We start from the raw sequence: 17,935 nt of genomic DNA on the forward strand, positions 1-17,935 counted from the left end.
TGCTTGGGTGCCTGCTGCATACCATGCATTTCCTACAACTGGGGTCAGGTAGGCAGTGGTGCAGATGGAGGGAAACAGGGCGAGCCTGGCACTGGGTAGGGCAAGTCGGATCTGAAACATTTCCTGGATGTCAGGCTCTTAACACTGCGCCAGATGATGAAGGAAAAGGCAGAAGGCCCAGGTTTGGTGACTTGCAGACTGGGTTACTTAACTTGCAACGAGTAACCTTCCTTCCTGTGCTGTTACTACCAAAGGGCTCCTCCACAAACTGTCAGTGCCTAATTACCAGGCTGCGTGTGACCCCGGATTGCTTGTTGATCATTTTCGGCATAGAAAGAGTTCTAGGAAAACAGCTCTGCCAGGGCTCCAGAAATTTTCAGAAGTGAACAACATCATCACTGAATTACCCTTGTCCCCGCTTTGTTCCTGCCCAATGGGACTTCACTATACAGGGAAACTATGGAGACGCCAGGTTTTGTCCTTCCAGATGTGAATTTCTAACTCATGGAACAAAGGTGTTGGGGGAAACTGCTGGGGGTTGAGGTTACCAATGCCCTGGATCTTGAGGTGATGCTCCCCTTTCAGATATCAGAGATTCTGCCTGAAGTAAAGGTTTTCACATCTTCAGAGGAAATCAGCTGTCTAAAGACCCCTGTGCCAGTGGCTTCAGCTCCACCCTGTCCCCCAGAGTCCATGGAGCACAGCTTGGACAGGACAGGCAGGGTGAATACTGATTATAAAAGAAAACATAAAACCAGACTTTATTGAAAGTAGATACCTTTCAGTAGCTCTGATTAGAACAAATCAGCTTAGAGATACCATTACTCAGAAAAACAATATGTACAAAAACCTCACAGAAAGAATTCAACCTGAACAGGACTGAATTACTAGAATGGTTTTGTTACAAAATAAGACCAAATACAACACAGAGCCATACATGAGAAAACCGTGTGCCCTCAAGCCTGGGGATGAGGACTCTAGTTCCTAAATTCTTGGAACACAGCCTGATTCCCTGGGCAGGGAGGCTGGCTGGAGCACGAGGATCTCACTGCTGACTCCTCCTAATGAGTCCATGTCCGGGGGAAAGCCTAAAACCATGGAATGAGGCCCCCAGACAAATGACACTGCCCCCACTGCCCCCATGAACCCCATAAGAGAGAAGTGCTCTTTGAAGAGTCTACAGACATGGCAGGGACCACGGACAGCTCAGAGATGGTCACTCTGCAGCCAGCCACAGAAAACTCCTAGAATCTAAGCCCTACAATTCCCTTATCCAAATTCCCACTAACTAGGGAGGTAGAGGAGCAAGACATGGATGCTCTCCAAACTGATTTTTGGTCTTCAGTAAACAGGGATAAACACAAAGCACTGTGTCTGCCACGAGTCAGCTTGGATGGAACTACTGGGTACAGCAAATGAAAGACCCCAAAACTCATATAGCACCCCTGACAGGAGGAAGAGGAGGGAATGGATGTGGGAGAGGACACGTGTGTCCTGCTCCACTCTGCTGATCTGCATAGTCCCCCCCGGCCAATTCCTGGACCTGCCCTCTCATGGCCCAGAGCCCTCACTTCTCTGAGCCTAAACACCCCAGCCACAAACATACATGGAGCAGAAATGACAGATGCAGAGGTTCTCTGGGGAGGGTGGCTAGGCAGTCTTCCTGAGAACATGGGGTTCTTTCATACCATTCTGTTGCAGGTGGGGCAGGGCAAAGAGGGTGATGAGTTACAGGAGGCAGAAGGCAGCAGCTCAGAGAGCAGGGAGAATTCAGCTGGGAGAATGTCTGGAAGTTTCCATTGCATGATGCAGCAGGCAGTGGCTGGGCTCACCTGGGTTGGGGGGCTGAACAGCAAAGCTTTATCTAACTGATGTAGGAACAGTGTGTCTCCCCCTTCCTGAATTCCCCAAGAGGAACACTGCTCCCTGCTTTGGAAGTTCACACACACACAAACAGTAAGCCCGAAAGGAAGGAGTCTCTTAGGGTCCCAGAAGTGCCCATTCAAAGTCCATCCTATCAAGTTTGGCATCTCACTTGTGGGACCGTATGCTGCTGCAGATTTGGGCGAGACGGCTCTGAAAAGAAGAGGAGACAGGTCACTTAGAGAAGATGGCACTTGGCCTGCTTGCCCAGTTAACCACTCACAGTCTGCCAGAGCACAGGTCTGAGGGAATCAGCCCTCCATCCTCTATTTGTATCATACACTAATTAACCTTTCTGAACCTGTTTCTCATCTGAACAAAGGAGTAAAATAACATCTCAAATGCGACAGCGAAGGTATCACGAAATAACTCGGGAACAGCAATACTACAGGTCCAGTTAGAGGATGACTGTCACAAGATCTGGGTGGCTGCGTGTGTGTGAGATCTTAGCACTGTGCCTGTGTTCAGTAGGATGTGTTTGGGAAACCAGCTCTGCCTTGTCCCCTTCCTTGGATGTACCATTCAGACCCCAGAGAAGGCAAGGCCCAAGGCAGCCACGTTTGCCCTAAGTGCTCCCATCCGCCAGCCAAGACCATGGCTGATTGGGCCAAGGAGGTTCATCCTTGGCTGAGCTGATTAAATTTTTCCTCTTAAGAATTTAAACTAAGACAAGCAACTGAACAGTGCTGGGCACTGAAGCACTAAAATTACTCAAAGCTACCTACAAACCAATGTTAAGAGAGAGCAGAACCAAGAGCCTTGTGGACAGGGTTATCTGCTCAGTGGGGAATGAGGAGGTGCAGGAGAAGGGAGTGCGTGGGCCCAGGGCACAGAGATGCTACGGGAGCTGGCGCACCAGAGAGAAGGCCCATCCTGGCCTCCTGTTGCTGATGGGCACCCCTGGCTCCAGAGGCCTGGCCATTCAGCTCCCTCCACAATCCTGTGAGATTCCTGACAACAAGCCCCTCCCTTCATTCTTGAGCTATTATAGGAAGTTTCAGTTTCTGGTAGTCAATAGTGCCCAACATACCCTGGCACTAACTGCCTGAATGGGGCAGAATTATGATTCTGTTGTGGAACTTCTGTGGCAGGCACCCTGGGATGGACCAAAACTCAAAATCAATTGAGGAAGAGAATTGCTACCATGTAAGTAGGATAATTGTCAAAATCCCTTGGGGAAAAGGAGACAACACAATTCTAAGTATGAACTATTAGCCCAAGCCAGGCATGGTGGCACACTCCTGTAGTCCCAGTTGCTTGTCAGGCTGAGGGGGAGGATACCTTGAACCCAGGAGTTCAAGGCCAGTTTGGGCAACATACTGAGATACTATCTCAAAATAAATAAATAAAATAAAATAAAAAAAACTATTAGCTCAGACCCCAAAGACAATTCTAAATAAAGGCAAACCAAGAAAGCTATTGGAGGCATCCTATGTGTAGAGATGAATACGAGACTTACGGAAAGCTTCTTAATGTTTCCCAAGGCCTCTGGATCCAGTTGTGCAATATTGAACCTCTGCAAGTCACTGGCCAATAATCGCATGCTCTGTATAGAGGAAAGTGGGTTAAGCTGGCATGTCTCTTAGGGCAGGAACCCCCATCCAGCAGCCCAGTATGCCACAGGGGGTCCCCCGATATCCTGCACTTGGTGGCAGGAAATGGCTAGGATGAAGACATGGCAAGGTAGGCAGGGGGGGTGTTAGCCCTGAGGAGACATCAGTGCTGTCACTGGGCCAGTGGCTGGATCACCTGGGCACAAAGATCCACACATTAGCTTCGGAATGCCCTGCAGACCATATCTTAGACAAACCCTCCTGTCCTCGATTGTGGCTGAGGTCAGCAATTTGCTCTATACAGCCCGGAGAACTCAGCTCAGCCTACTTCAGAATCCCTCAAAGTCATACAAAATTGAAGGCACAGTTCATGTTCCCCTTTCTAGACTAAGCATAGACCCCAATAGTGCCTTCCTCTGCACTCCCTGTAATATCTCTATTATTGCACTTATCACAGAGACTATGATTTCAAACCCATCTTGACTACTGGACTGCTCAAGGGCAGGAATCATGTCTTCTACATCTTGGGCCTGCTACCATCAGGTAGGCAAACATTAGCTGATGAACAGATGGAACCCAGTCTGGGCCTCTAACCTGGAAGAGAAAACTGGGTCCTGAGTCCTGCAGAGGTGTGGAGATCAGGACCCACGCAAGTGAAAGGACTCGGGGAGAGAAGTAGGTGATGGCCCAGGGAAGAGAAATGCTTGACTAAGCAGCACACTGTGGCCTGACGTCCCCTGGAAACACTTTACCCACCTCTCCGCCGCCCACTGGCACAGTGAGGAAGATCTCTTTGCTGTCAGCAAGAGGGCTGCCGTTCCCTGAGATACTGTAAATCCGCTCTCCTGCTGCTGGAGTACGCAGGCCAGGCGTCTTGAACACCCTACAGAGTGGGAAAATCTCTGTGAAGATGGCTCGGCAGACTGAATGACACCAGGCTCTATGAGCCCTTCCAAGCCCCATCTGGCCTCAAGCTGCAGTTTTCAAATCACATATTTCTAAGAAGGCAAGTTCTAAATTTAGAAAAAAATTTTTTTAAAGCAGTAATGCCTAAACACAGCTGGAGAAAGGAGGTTGTAATTATCAAACATAACATCTAGCAAAAGCCAACTCTGATCCATGTAAATTTAAGGTCCAAAACTCTGTATGGGTACAGTCATCCAACCATCCACACACAAATCCAGAAATCAACTAGTTAACGTGGTTGCAGGAGTGGCCAACTGCTTCCATCAACAGGAATTTTTTAGGGGCAAAGGAGGATGATTCAGAGATGACATCATTATACTAACTTTCTCAAGACAGTTAAAATGCTGTTACCTAGTTTTCTCTAAATGTCTTGTTACGTGTTCATATGAAAAAAAAAACAGTAAAGAAAAGCAGGAACTAAAAGTAGAAAATAAATTTTCCACACTCTTCCTATACCAGAGATAACCACTTCTTGCTCCACTCCCAGACATAACCACCCTGAATTCCTTATCTATCCTTCCAGAAACTTTCCATGTATATAAAAGCAAATAGGATCATATAGTACACAGTGTACAGCAACCTGCTTGGAGAGGTTCTGTGATCATGAAGCTCTTTCCCTACCAGCACCCAGCACATACAGATTCAGTCTCTCTCTCTCTCTCTTTTTTTTTTTTTTGGAGACAGGGTCTCATTCTGTTGCCCAGGCTAGAATGCAGTGGCATCATTATAGCCCACTGCCACCTCAAACTCCTGGGCTCAAGAGATCCTCCTGCCTCAGACTCCTGAGTAGCTGGGACTACAGGCACACACGCCACCATGCCTGGCTAATTTTTCTCTATTTTTTGTAGAGACAGGGGTCTCGCTATGTTGCTCAAGCTGGTCTTGCACTTGTGGCTTCAAGTGATCCTCCCACCTTGGCCTCCCAAAGTGCTGGGATTACAGGTGTGAGCCACCATGCCCAGCCAGATCCAGTCTCTTTTAATGGCTATGCAGTACTTTCTATTTAGTCAACTAGCCCCTTTGGAAGGTATTAACTTATGCTGCAAGGACATCCTTGTTTATGTTGGCCTCCAAAAAGGCAGTATCAATTTTCACTCCTATCAAGGGTAACAGGAGATTACCTACTCCTCTTTTAAAAACTCCTGATTTGAATCAGAAAAGGCCAAAAAAGTCACATAGAGATCTCTTAGTCATCACAGGCAGAATAGTCACCTCCCTCTCAGCAGATAAAGAATCATTTTGCCACTGAAAATGGGTGAACCTACTACACTCAGAGGAGAGGCAAACACTGGGAAGCCCAGATGGCTACTGTTTTCCAAGGCATCTCAGGCCAAGGACTCAGGAGTATTTTTTAGATACTCCTCTTCTCTGGGTTGTGTTCAATGGTGGGTTCCCTCTAAATCCAAGCACTCCTATCCATACTCACCTCGAATCAAACCTGGGTGTCAGGCCTGGAGTTGGTTTTACCATGGACATCTCCAATCGGCCCACAGCTGGGGTAACAGTGTTACCACGGCTTGACCTACAGGTAAGAAACGGCCATCAGGTACGCTCCTCTCAGGTCCGAGGACAGCAGAAGCAGAGTGGAGGCAGTGCACATGGAGAGCACTGACGGGGTCAGCCACTGCTCTGGGAGCCTTGCACACACAACCCACGTAACCCTCCCAACAACCCTAGGGGGTAAGCACTGTTACCATCCTTGTTTACAGATGCAGAAACTCAGGCATACTGAGTTTAAAAAACTTGCCCAAGATCACACAGCCAATTAGGGTGGAGCCAGAACTTTGAACCCAAGCAGTCTGCCTCCAGAACCCAGCTTTTCAACCAAGCTCACAAAAGCAAGGAAGACAGCCACTTAACAATATGAAGGCTCCCCTAGCTGGAATTCCTGCCCTTGTGCTAGGCAGCTGGTTAATGTCCTGCCACAGTGCTCAGGGAGAAATGCGTTCACAGACACGCATCCTGGTCACTACTTTCCTAAGCTGTTCCCCTCCTCCCCCATGGTTTATAGTAGGGTCCAGCATAATCAGTTTAAGTCCATGGAGATTCTTTACTTAGCAGGACAGACAGCACATTTCGGGAAACTAATTTTTAGGTGACAGCCACTTTGTGACTGACTGTGGGGTTGCTCTGCACAGGGACTGTCAGGCAACTAAGCTTAACATGCAGGCCTCACTCTCTGTTTGCATTTAAAAAAGTAGGAAAGGATAGAGAATGTCTTCAGAATAACTGGAGAAGGTATTGGTTTAGACCATTTCTAGAGGCCCCTCCAGCTAGGACACTCAAGAATTCAGTGATTTTAAGCTCCAGTTGAACACTAGCCACCCTTTCCAACACCTACTTTCTGCCACGACATATATGGCTCTCCAATAAAACCAGAAACACACATTTAACTTTAGAAAACCCATTACCTTTTCCTTTTGCCTTTTCCTTGTATGGACTGAGTTCTCTTCTTGGATGGAGGACACCTTTTAACCTGAAGTCACAATCAAATGCAGCTAAGGTTACAAAAAGCCCAGAAATGAGGAAAGGTAAGGAGGGGGAAATAACAGAGGGGAAGGGAACCAATGCCAGAAGGCAAAGTTAATACTGAATATAATAAGGTCTGTATTACAGTTTAGTGACTTAAGAAGTTCAGAACATAACTGATCAACTAAGGACTTCTGCTGGCTGGGTCTTCAAAATAGAGGATTTTTGCCAAGATTAAAAGTAAATAAATCTCTTTTGAACTGATTTAAGCCTGACTTGTCCCCCACTACTTTACATAAAAGGCTGTTGTGAAGGTCACTCAGGGCATCCCAGTCCAAGGCAGTCCCTGCAGTCCTCTCATTCCTGAGTCCTGGGAGTCCCCGGACAAGAATCACTCCTTATCTTCTAGCAATTCTCTCCTCCCTATCCTCCACAATTGATGCATCTTTCCTACTTCTCTGGCTGTCTGAGGAACTTCTCTCTCTACCTTCCCTTTAGGGTCCACCTCAGCCTCCCCCCCTTCCTGCTTGCCCCGCACAACTGTCTCCACTCCCACACCAGGACAAGCTCCTAAAGATCCAGAAGGCAGTGTCTCTCAATCTCCTACTTCTCTCTGAGCTCCAGGCTAAAATTTCTGTCTAGCCTAGATATCCTGGAAAAGCACTGAATAGTCAACGCGTCAAGCAGTGACACGTGCTCCCCCTTCCCCCAACCCAGCACGACTCTGTAGCTGGGTCCCAACTGGATGGCAGCTCCCTAAGCTAGAAACCATGTAGTTATCTCTGACACCTCCTTTCCTCCACCAGCCATTCCAATTCTTTTTTCTAAAACTTATCTCAAAACCATCCCTTCCTTTTGCAGTGTCAGTGCCTCAGTTCAAGAATTAACAGTATCCTGATTGGTTTCCTCATCTCATTTTCCCCCTCTCCCATTTATCTTGAATACTGTTCTGAAATACCAATCTTTTTTTTTTTTTTTAAGCCAGTCAAATTTAGCAGTGTGGGGTTATATACCAACTTTAGTGACACTAATGTTAATAAGTTCTGATAACCCATTACCATTGGACCAGCCTGAAATACCAATCTGATGTCACTTACCATTACCGACCTGACAGAATGGAAACTTCCAAGCTTGGCACACAGGCCATTCATTATCTGTTCTTTCTGTCTTACTCTGAGAGATAATATCCCAGCCATACCAAACTGCTTCCTGCTCCTTAAAGGAACACTTTCCTAGCTCCTCCTGCAATTCTGTTCCCTTTCTTTTCTAGCTCGTGGACTTCACTCACCTTAAAAGGCCTGGCTGTGTCCTAATGGGATACAGAAGACTTGCTAGCTTCCTCTTCTATGTTCTACATGCTTTGCACACAAGTCAATGATCACTTTTGTTATTGGCCACTTAAAGTGGGACTGTCTCTACTAAGCTGTGAGTTCTGGGTGGGTAACACTGTATTTCACACAGTTTTGTATTTGCTTGTCTCCTGCTAGTCCTTAGCCCCCAACCTAAGTGACTACTTACCCTTGCAGTTTGAGGATTCTTACGTTTATTTTCTTCTTCTTCTTCTTCTTCCACTATCATTTCATTCACTTGTATTACTTTGCGTGCTGTAAGAAACAGTTTTAACAGTGTGATATTTCTGATGGGAATAAACGTTCATGCATTCACTTTTTTTTTCTTTTTTGCCCTGGCTAGAGTGCAGTGGCCCAATCACAGCTCACTGTAACCTTGAACTCCTGGGCTCAAGTGATCCTATTGCCTTAGCCTCCCAAGTAGTTGGGACTATAGGTGCACGCCACCATACCTGGCTAATTTTTATTTTTTGTAGACACAGTCTCACTATTGTTGCCCAGGCTGGTCTTAAACTCCTGGGCTCAAGTGATCCTCCCAAAATGCTGTGATTACAGGTGTAAGCTATTGTGCCCAGCTAGCCTATTATTTGTTATAATTAAATATTGTTACTTATAAATAATAAAAGTATTACTACAATGATCATCTTAGGAAAAGGAGTATGAAGAATTTTTAAGATCAATGATTCCAGAGGAAATAATATCAATTTTTAATATTTAAGGGGTTGTCATGTAGAAAATGGTTCCAGGAGGCCCCAAAGGGGAGAACTGGCATCAGTACAGATACCATTAGAAAACTTTGGCTCAAAATGAGAACTTTCTAGGCAGCTTTCTAATCACAGCTCTTTAGTGATGAAAGGTGGAGAGTGTCTCACTGCTAAACAGATAAAACCAGGAGCTAGAAAATCCTGACCAGGGATTCCATAGAGAAAATTCATATATATTTGATCATGGGGAGAGAGATGGGAGTAAATAACTTTTAAGCTTTTTTTGTCAGGTGCAACTCTGACACATTAAATAAGAATACACCTATATTTATCGTTTTTAAAAGTAGCTTACACGTAGTCAAAGTCCAGTGGTCAAGAGGGCACAAAACCAACTTTAACTGTTGATTGACATTGGTCCTGGTGGGTTCAGTTCCAAGGGATGAAATCAGAAGACCCCCACTACCCCTCAAGTAAGCAAAACTGGTGGAACTCAGAAGAGAAACTGATATTACCTAACTGTAGAAATGACCCAAAGTAACCTAACAGATTGTAAATATGTGGCTGAGGAACTCCAGGAACATCCAAGTCTAATTACATCATAACCTCGGGGAATCAAGACTGGAATATGACACTAGGAAAGCAAAAATCTCATCATGCTTTCTTCATTCTATGAGGCCATTCTGATAGAAGGCAAATTGGAACAAGAAGTGGGATGTTTCTGGCCCTGCCCAGTACAGACGGTGCCCTGGTAGGCAGCCCCAAAATCCTGGCTGTAGGTCAGGTCTGTCCTCACAAGAGTTGTATACACTGTGTTACTATAGCTTAAAGACAGTGACATTAAATCCATGTCACAATTCATCCTGACCCGATTCCATGCTCACTAATCACAACTTGGTTTCCCATATAACTTCTCCTATGAGACAGTATTTTTCAGAGTGCAGGACGTGTGACATGGTTACATAGATAGATCACTGAGCAACCTGAAATTACAGGCAGAGAAAGTCATTCCTTTTACAATTCTCATTCAACCCAGCTGATCACATTAGAGAGCCCCAGTTGGTTTTACCAATCTTCTCACACGTCTCTAAATCTTGCTATCTCTCTATTTAACTCAGGGGAAAGCAAGGTTTGGTTTCTAGCACAGCTTTTTTTTCTTTTTTCACTTTCACTTTAGCTCACACATGGTCTTATGAGTTTTATTAGCATCAGTCCTGTGTACAATCAACTGAATGCAGTGGCCCAAAGCAAATTTTTGGATTTACAAGATGGAGGCGCAGACATTAGAGGGAAGAAGCTCTCCCAAGAAGGCCCTGCCTGAGCAGCCAACCAAACACCCTGGGCCTCAGATCTCCATTCAACAAGGGGTTTTGAGAAGTACTCACTTTTGGCAGATTTCAGAGGTGTCTGAATAGCTTCTGCCGTTAGTTTGTTTATTTCAGTGATATCCAGGTCAGCCTGTGACAAACAAAGCCAGAAAGCACCAGGCTTATTACACCGAAATATGAGGAATATTTTAAGATGAAAAATAATTAAAAAACTATTATTTGATACATAACAAAACATTGTTAAATGTTAATTATAATGCAATATAGCAAACTCTCATAAACACACCACATAACCCAAGACCTAAAATATTGCCAATAACTTGCTTGTAGCTGTGTATTCATTCCCTGTTCCCTTTCCTTGTCCCTTCCCTCAAAGGTGACCAGTCTCCTAATCCTGTCATTCCCCAGAAGTAACCACTATCATTTCATTTGCTTAATAAGAAAGTACATGTGTATGGGTGTATGTGTGCGTGTGTGTGTGCATGCTTAAACATTTTGTTTAGTTTTGCCTGTTTTGACCACTATTTGTGGTTGTAGTTAATTTGTATTCACTGCTATGTCATATCCCACTGTGATTATACCACTATGGATTTGTCCATTCTCCCATCAGTAGTTTTGTGGTATTACAAACCCTGCTACTTTGAACTGTCTTATACCTGTGTCACATTGCAGTGACGTACATATATAAGTTTTCTCTTGGTTCTACCCTTAGGATAGGGCATTACAGGGTTAGAAGTTACATAAATATTCAACCTTGATATGCCAAATTGTTTTCTAAAGTGGTTGCACTTGTTTACACTCTATCTGCAAACAAATTCCTCATGATCCACATCCTTTACAACGCTTGGTGCTGTGTCAGACTTCTCATTTTTTTGATAAGTCTACAGGGTCTCAAGGTTTTCTATGATGCTCCTCGGTCCTTCAAAAAGATTTCCAGTCACCATTCAAATTAGATTTTTTCATGGTGATGACTAGCCATATCTATGAGCATTACAAAGAACAGGGATGATTTATAGTCCTTTCCTCACAGGACACATGTAAATATCGGATTAGTAGGGACTTGGAATGGCATAGGTTTTCATCTCTGGATTGGTAGGGATTACCTGAAGTGCTCAGAGAAGGATTCTGAGGCTGTCTTAGGCTTAGCAAGAAACAGTGCTATAATAGATTAATGATGTCTGCCATGGTTGATGGAATGGGAAGTGGTGGCATTCTTACCAACATTCTGCTACCTCTAGAAACAACTGGCACATTACGAAATTGTCACTGGTGGCAGGCCACTGATCACCTACTGTGCAGCCTGAGATTGATGTATGTAGAAAGTTTGCAGAGTTGGCCTTGGTTGGCATCTGGGAACTTGGATTTCAGGAGGGTTCCCACCATTTCTTGATAAGAACACTTCACTGTGCCCAAACTTTAAGCAAACAATATGGTTTATGCCGAACACATGCTTTCCTTCTAGAAGTCTAGAATTTTGGTCTGTGTGGAACTATGGGCATTTAATGAGCTTTTCTGAACATTTCCACTCATACTGAATTTCACTCATGTTGAATTAAGTGTGTCCTGTGTGACTCCACTGGGAGTGGAATCTTAGAAGCTTGCGCCTGGCTTCCTCTGGACTTGGCCCCAGGCACTTCCCTTTGCTGATTTTGCTTTGTGCCCTTTCACTGTGATAAATCACCACCATATATGACTATGTGCTGAGCCCTGTGAGTCCTCCTAGTGAATCATCAAACCTCAACATACTTCCTAATTAAGAACTTTTGTACATTTTTTTATCATTCCTTTCCTGGGTTTTAAATCATATCAGTTAAGGTTAGTATTGTCTCAACTTGGCACTGGATTTTTCATATTACATTAGAAGCTCTGATCTGTAGTTCTGTATGTCTAATTCATTTAAAAAGAGGGAGATGTATTATAAGTGTAATTCATCTCAGAGGTAATTCTTTTGAAACATTAGAGCTGGGTGTGTCTGTGGCAGGGTGAATAAAATGGGTCATGGCAACATATTACAAAGAGAGAGAAGGCATTAACTAACAATGTTTTACTAGCTCTTGATTTTATGCTCCAGTTATCCCCACCCCTCCCTACACTATTCATCCCCAAATTCTCTAAATTTTTCCTCATTGAACAACTAGCTCCTCATTACCTTTAACTTTTGAAGCTGAGGGAGGTCTGCTAGTCAGTGCTACTGTGTACCTTTGTAATCAGACTCCTTCAAACTCTGAGATTCCAAATGATTCTGATCAACTCAACAAAAGATGTCGATTTTGGGGTTCACTTTGTAAAACTGATTAAGACTACAATAAAATTTCTCCTCAGAAAGGTACACATACGCACGTATACACACACATTGTTCACATGTGATTTCAGAGGAACCCTGAAGCCCATTTATGGACTAGTTCCCAACGCTGTCCAGCAGAACTTACTGCAAGGGTAGAAATGGTCTATTTCTGTGCTGGCTTATACAGTAGCCATTAGTCACAGGTGGCTACTGAACATCAGAAATGTGACTAGCATGTCTAAGGAAATGAATTCTTTACATTCATAGGCCTTCTTAAAAAAAAAAAAGGAAATGAATTCTTAATTTTATTAATTTTAATCAATTGAAATAGTTACCCTGTGCCTGGTGGCTATTGTATTGGACAGTGCAGATCTAAACTCTGTTTTAAAAAAATTATTATGAGTACACAATAGGTATATATATTTATGGGATACATGTGTTACTTTGAAACAGGCATACAATGTGTAATGATCAAATCAGGCTAACGGGGTATCCATCACCTCAAGCATTTATCATTTCTCTATGTTAGAAACATTTCAATTCTACTCTTTTACTTACTCACTTTTAAATTTGAGACACACTCTTGCTCTCTTGCTCTGGGAGAGTTCAGTGGCATCATCATAGCTCATTGCAACCTCAAACTCCTGGACTCAAGTGATCCTCTTGCCTCAGCCTCCTGAATAGCTGGGATACAGGCACATGCCATGATACCTAGCTAATTTTTGTATTTTTAGTAGAGATGAGGTCTCACTCTTGCTCTCAGGCTGGTCTCAAACTCCTGGGCTCAAGCAATCCTTCCATCTCAGCTTCCCATCATGCCTGGCCCTTTTTAGTTATTTTAAAATTACAATAAATTATTGTTGACTATAGTCACCCTTCTGTGCTGTCAAATACTAGATCTTATTGTTTTTCTTTTTTTGCACCCATTCTTTTTCTTTTTATTCCATTGCTCCTTCTGTTGATATACCCATTATTTTTTAAAAATTTTTTGTTTGAAATTATTATAGGTACATAATAGGTATATATATTTATGGAGCACACTCAAACTCTTTATTTTGCCTCTTCATCTTACTGCCTCCAATCCAGGTGCTGGTGCTAGGAGGAAGGGGGTGAGAGGGTTGGGGAGTACCGAGAGTCCCAAGCAAGAGCACTGCTTCTACAGTATAGAAGATAAAATAGTCTCTTTCCCAGCTAGCAGGCCAGGTCACAGTGTAATGACCCAGGGGCTTAAAGGAATTTGAGCTTGAGGATTTCTACTTCTCCTGCAAAGTTCAGGGCAAAGGACTGCAAGGAATTGGCTGAAACCAGAATTGCCTCCCTTTGTACTATTAATATTTGAACTACTAATATTTGGGTTTCATGCACTTAGCGATTGACCCAACTCTAATTTTTCAGCTGACACAAACAGATAATATCCCCTTATGGAATCTCTTCCACAGTAAGCACCCATTGGCTGGATTTTATGACTGGACTAGACTTAAGAACTAAGCAAAAGCTCAAAAATAGGACAGGTCACTTACTGTTGCTGCCTCTTCCAGGGCCTGTTTGTTTCCTCCAAGGGCTTTAAAAAAGAATATTTTATTTAGTTACTATCAGATTTTAATGATAAATCACCTTGCCTAATACTACTATTTCTTTCCAAAACCAGTCCAACCCTTAGTCTTTAACATTCAATAACCTTCACCATCTAGTCAATCTTTCTCCAAATTATTTCCCAAATGTGCCACTGTCTCATGACTTTGTGCTGTGATACTTAGTATTTTCTCTGCCTAAAATTCTCCTCTGTACTCAACAAATTTCTAATTCAGCCTTCAAAACTCGGCTCAAATGTCACCCCTAAATCTGCTTATTTTTCTATTTCAGCAGATCACTGCAAAGTGCTTAGTTTCTCACCCTCATCCTACCCACCAACTCAACTACTCAAAGCTGTTCAAGTGTCCACCCCTGCCTTGGACTGAATTCCAAAGATGATATTCATTGCTTCTGGCAAAAATCTAGCAGACAATAGATGTACAGCAAATGTGTGGTGAATGAAAAGGTCTTTGAGAGATTTAAATGTAGAATAAAAAGTTAGGTTAGTCTCCTGTTAGAAATCCTCATAGCAGACTTTAGAACAGTTAAGACCTCAGGCTTTGGAACCAGAATGCCTGGGTTCAAATAGAGAATGCCACTAACTAGCTTATGAGACCTTGAGCAAAGTTACCAATCTCTCTGTGCCTTAATCTTGTCATTTTAAAAATAGGGATATTAATAATTAGCTTGTTATGAGGATAAACTTAGTTAACATATGTAAAACATTTGGTACAATGCCCATCTGGCATAGGAATCACTATATAAATATGTTTACTGACTACTATTCTATTCTATCTCCTTTGTAGTACTTATAATTTTAAATTATTTAACTGTATGTGAATTTTTTTTTAATAGCCCTTTTACACTAAGCTTTATGCTCTTAAGGACAGGGGCACTGTTTTATTTCCCAGGGCATCTTCAGCACCTAGCATTGTGACTGAAACATGCTTAGTATTTGTAGAAATGAGCAAACGAATGGCTTAATAAATAAAAGAGGAAGTCAAAAGGATCATTAAATGTCTCATATATGAGCAGAATATGCATTTCTATCCAGGAAGGAGATTACATACTAGGCAATTAATAATAAGGAAAACACAAAAAGTAAAGGTAATGCAGCCTCCTACATGTCCTTGGACATTTAACAAGGGAGTGGGGAAACAGGTTGGGATTTTTCCCTGGCCAAGAAAACTGATTTGCCCATTTTTAAGATGGCAATTTCCATAAGCTTCAGGAAAAGCTGCTTGGGGTGATTTTTCCACCTGAGCACTGGTTAACAAACTAAGTCATTTATTTATTCCTCTTCAAGTGGCTGCGTAAAAAATATATTTAAAAAAGAAAATATTTTATGCCGTGTGAAAATTATGCGAAATTCACATTTCAGTGTATTTATAAATAAAATTTTATTGGAATACAGCCCATTTACGCCCATTCATTCTAGCTGTTTTGGAATTATAACAGCAGAGCTCAGTCGTCGAACAGAGAATCCTCTGACTCAAGTAGCCTAAAATATTTGCTTGCTGGCCTTTTAGAGAAAAGGTTTGCCTACCCCGGGGGCTGGAGGACAGTGAGTGCGATGGAGAAAAATGAAGCAGGAAAGAGACAGGGAGTGGGAGCAGTAGAGCTGCAACTTTCCACAAGTGGTCACGTTAGACCTCCCTGAGAGGTAACTTTTGAGCAAGTCCTTTCTGAAGGGTGTCACGAGAACCACAGGGGCTCCACGCCTCGCCCCGGGGAAACCCAGCAGCTCTTACCGAAGTAGTCGAGCCAGTTCATCTCGCGCAGCGCCTTGGGGAGCCGCAGGATCTCGATGTTGTAGAGGTTATCCACTTCCTTGAGGAGGTTCTGCCTGTCTGACTCAATTTGCTTGATTCGTATTTCCACTGCGAGAGGGCAGAGCCGACAGGGCATGGGTCACTGGGCGGGTGAATCCGAGCTGCCCGCGTCCCAGCCCGCGCGCACCCCGCCATCGCCCCAGGCAGCCGCGAGGACCCGGGCCCGGGCCCTGCCCCTTACCTTCTCGGTCGAAGTCCTTAAGAAAGGAGGCGAGCTTCCGGCTCCGTAAGGAGTGGGTCTTGGCCGCCCGACTGCTGTCCTTCCTAGGAGCCATGGCGCTTCGGCGGAGGCTGTAGAGCAGCGACCGAGGCACAGGGGTCAGCGGCGGAGACCGGGAGGGGAAGCAAGGAGCCGCTAGGGGCGGATGGGGACTCGCCCCCCTCAGGGTCTCGGTTTAAAGAAGTCTCCCGGCACGTACCTGTGGTTCCAAAACAAGAGCGGAGGAAAACTTCGCTGCACCAGCCACGGCTAACCGCCACCCAATTCAAACTCCACTGCCACAGGCTGACGAATGAGAAGCCGCCGTCTTAGGACGGTCCCGCAACATCCAATCACAAGGGAGTTCCTGCCGGCAGGAGTCTTTCGCCCCCAGCGCCCCCTACAGCCCGCCTGCGTCAGCGCCGTCGCCGCGGGTCCTCCTGGGAGTTGTGGTCCGGGTCCCTCCCACCACGCTCCGCCCCGGAGGGCTGCGAACTACTACTCCCGGCAGGCCTTGTGGCGGCCCAGGGTACCCAAGCACTGGGGTTTGCGGGCGCGGCCTGGGCCAGGTTGGCTGTGGGATATGTGGGACGCTGCGTGTGGGCTGGCGGTGGCTGGGCTGCCTCGCTTGACTGCTGCACGCATTCAGACCGACCGACTGACTCGGTTCCTCAGGGTTCCCCCGCACCCCGGTCCCAGTAGGGGCCGGCAAGTGGAGGGCCGGCGGGGACAGAGCAGCCCGGGCAGAGTTTGGAAGAGGCCGGGATCCGCCGCAGCCCCCGAGCAAGGGGGATGGAATGATAGGAGAGTGGGGCAGGGGTGCAAGCTTTGGGGTGGGCGCCCCAGCTTGCGCCAGCCCCCGGCCAGTCTGGGCAGTGGGTGGGGGCAGACCTCCGGGTCCTCTCTTCCCTGTGCCCAGTTCGCGTCCAGGAGCCTCTGCCGGGGTGCAGCTCGGGGAGCTGACGTCTGCGGAGCCTTGGTCGCGACGCTGGGTGCAGGTGGTGGTTCCACGCTGGCGGCTCCTGCGCGCCCCAGAGGGTGACTGCATGAGGAGCCATGGCTGCCAGACCCCAGGGAGCCCAGGGCAGGAGGCAGCTCTGGGTGTCGTGACTGTGGGCCTGGGAAGGGACACGTAGACAGCAAGCCCAGACGTGCCGTGGTCCTGTCGGAGGCGCATCTTGGCGTCTCCCCACGGCCACAGGGTTGGATTGCTCAGGGCTTGTGCTGAAGCTCAGCAAGGTTAGGGGCCAGTCTCCAGGCATCAAGGCTGTAGCCCGAGTCACACGGCGGGCAGGGGACTGGACAGCCAGACAGGTTAGCTTTTGACGGGTTTGTGGTCTGATAGTTTGGCTTTGGTGCTTTTCACCCTATGGATTCGGTCTGAAGCCATGTCTGAGGGGTTGTGTTTGTGTTTGAATGTGCGTATGTGGGCGGGAGGGATGATAAATAATCCTGCCTTTCCCCAATCGAGGGAATAAGTAAATGTGTCAGACAGGCTCCTCATGGGCACCGGCAGGATTGGGGACAGGGCAGCCCAGGCGTAGGAGCCCTGGCTAGCCTTGCCCTTCCTGGAACCCTCCCCCAACCGCCATTCCTGGCCTGTTGCTCCAGATGCAACAAGTATCTGAATGTCACTCTCCCACCCAAGGTCAGCCCTGGACAGTGGGTGGGCGATGACACCCCAGTCTGCTTGTTGGTTGTCTGAGAGTCTCCATCTAGATGGCCAAGATTGGGGGTGATAACAAGCCCGTACCTCATG

General features: G+C 45.7%; 1 protein-coding gene across 1 annotated transcript; it reads right to left on the minus strand.

Moving 5' to 3' along the window:
- Positions 1-737: 737 nt before the first annotated feature.
- On the minus strand, positions 738-17,113 carry CDCA8 (cell division cycle associated 8). The gene is made up of 12 exons (XM_045548231.1): positions 17,068-17,113; positions 16,397-16,482; positions 16,159-16,268; positions 15,897-16,025; positions 14,094-14,134; positions 10,347-10,419; positions 8,430-8,515; positions 6,854-6,918; positions 5,869-5,964; positions 4,233-4,359; positions 3,383-3,469; positions 738-2,076 (listed from the first exon to the last, which is right to left on the minus strand). The coding sequence occupies exons 3-12, from the start codon at positions 16,250-16,252 to the stop codon at positions 2,032-2,034; spliced, it is 843 nt and encodes a 280-aa protein (XP_045404187.1). The 5' UTR covers positions 16,253-16,268; positions 16,397-16,482; positions 17,068-17,113; the 3' UTR covers positions 738-2,031.
- Between the last annotated feature and the right edge of the window lie 822 nt (positions 17,114-17,935).

The sequence above is a fragment of the Lemur catta genome, chromosome 3, assembly GCF_020740605.2.
Source record: "Lemur catta isolate mLemCat1 chromosome 3, mLemCat1.pri, whole genome shotgun sequence".
In the NCBI taxonomy this organism is placed as follows: Eukaryota; Metazoa; Chordata; class Mammalia; order Primates; family Lemuridae; genus Lemur; species Lemur catta.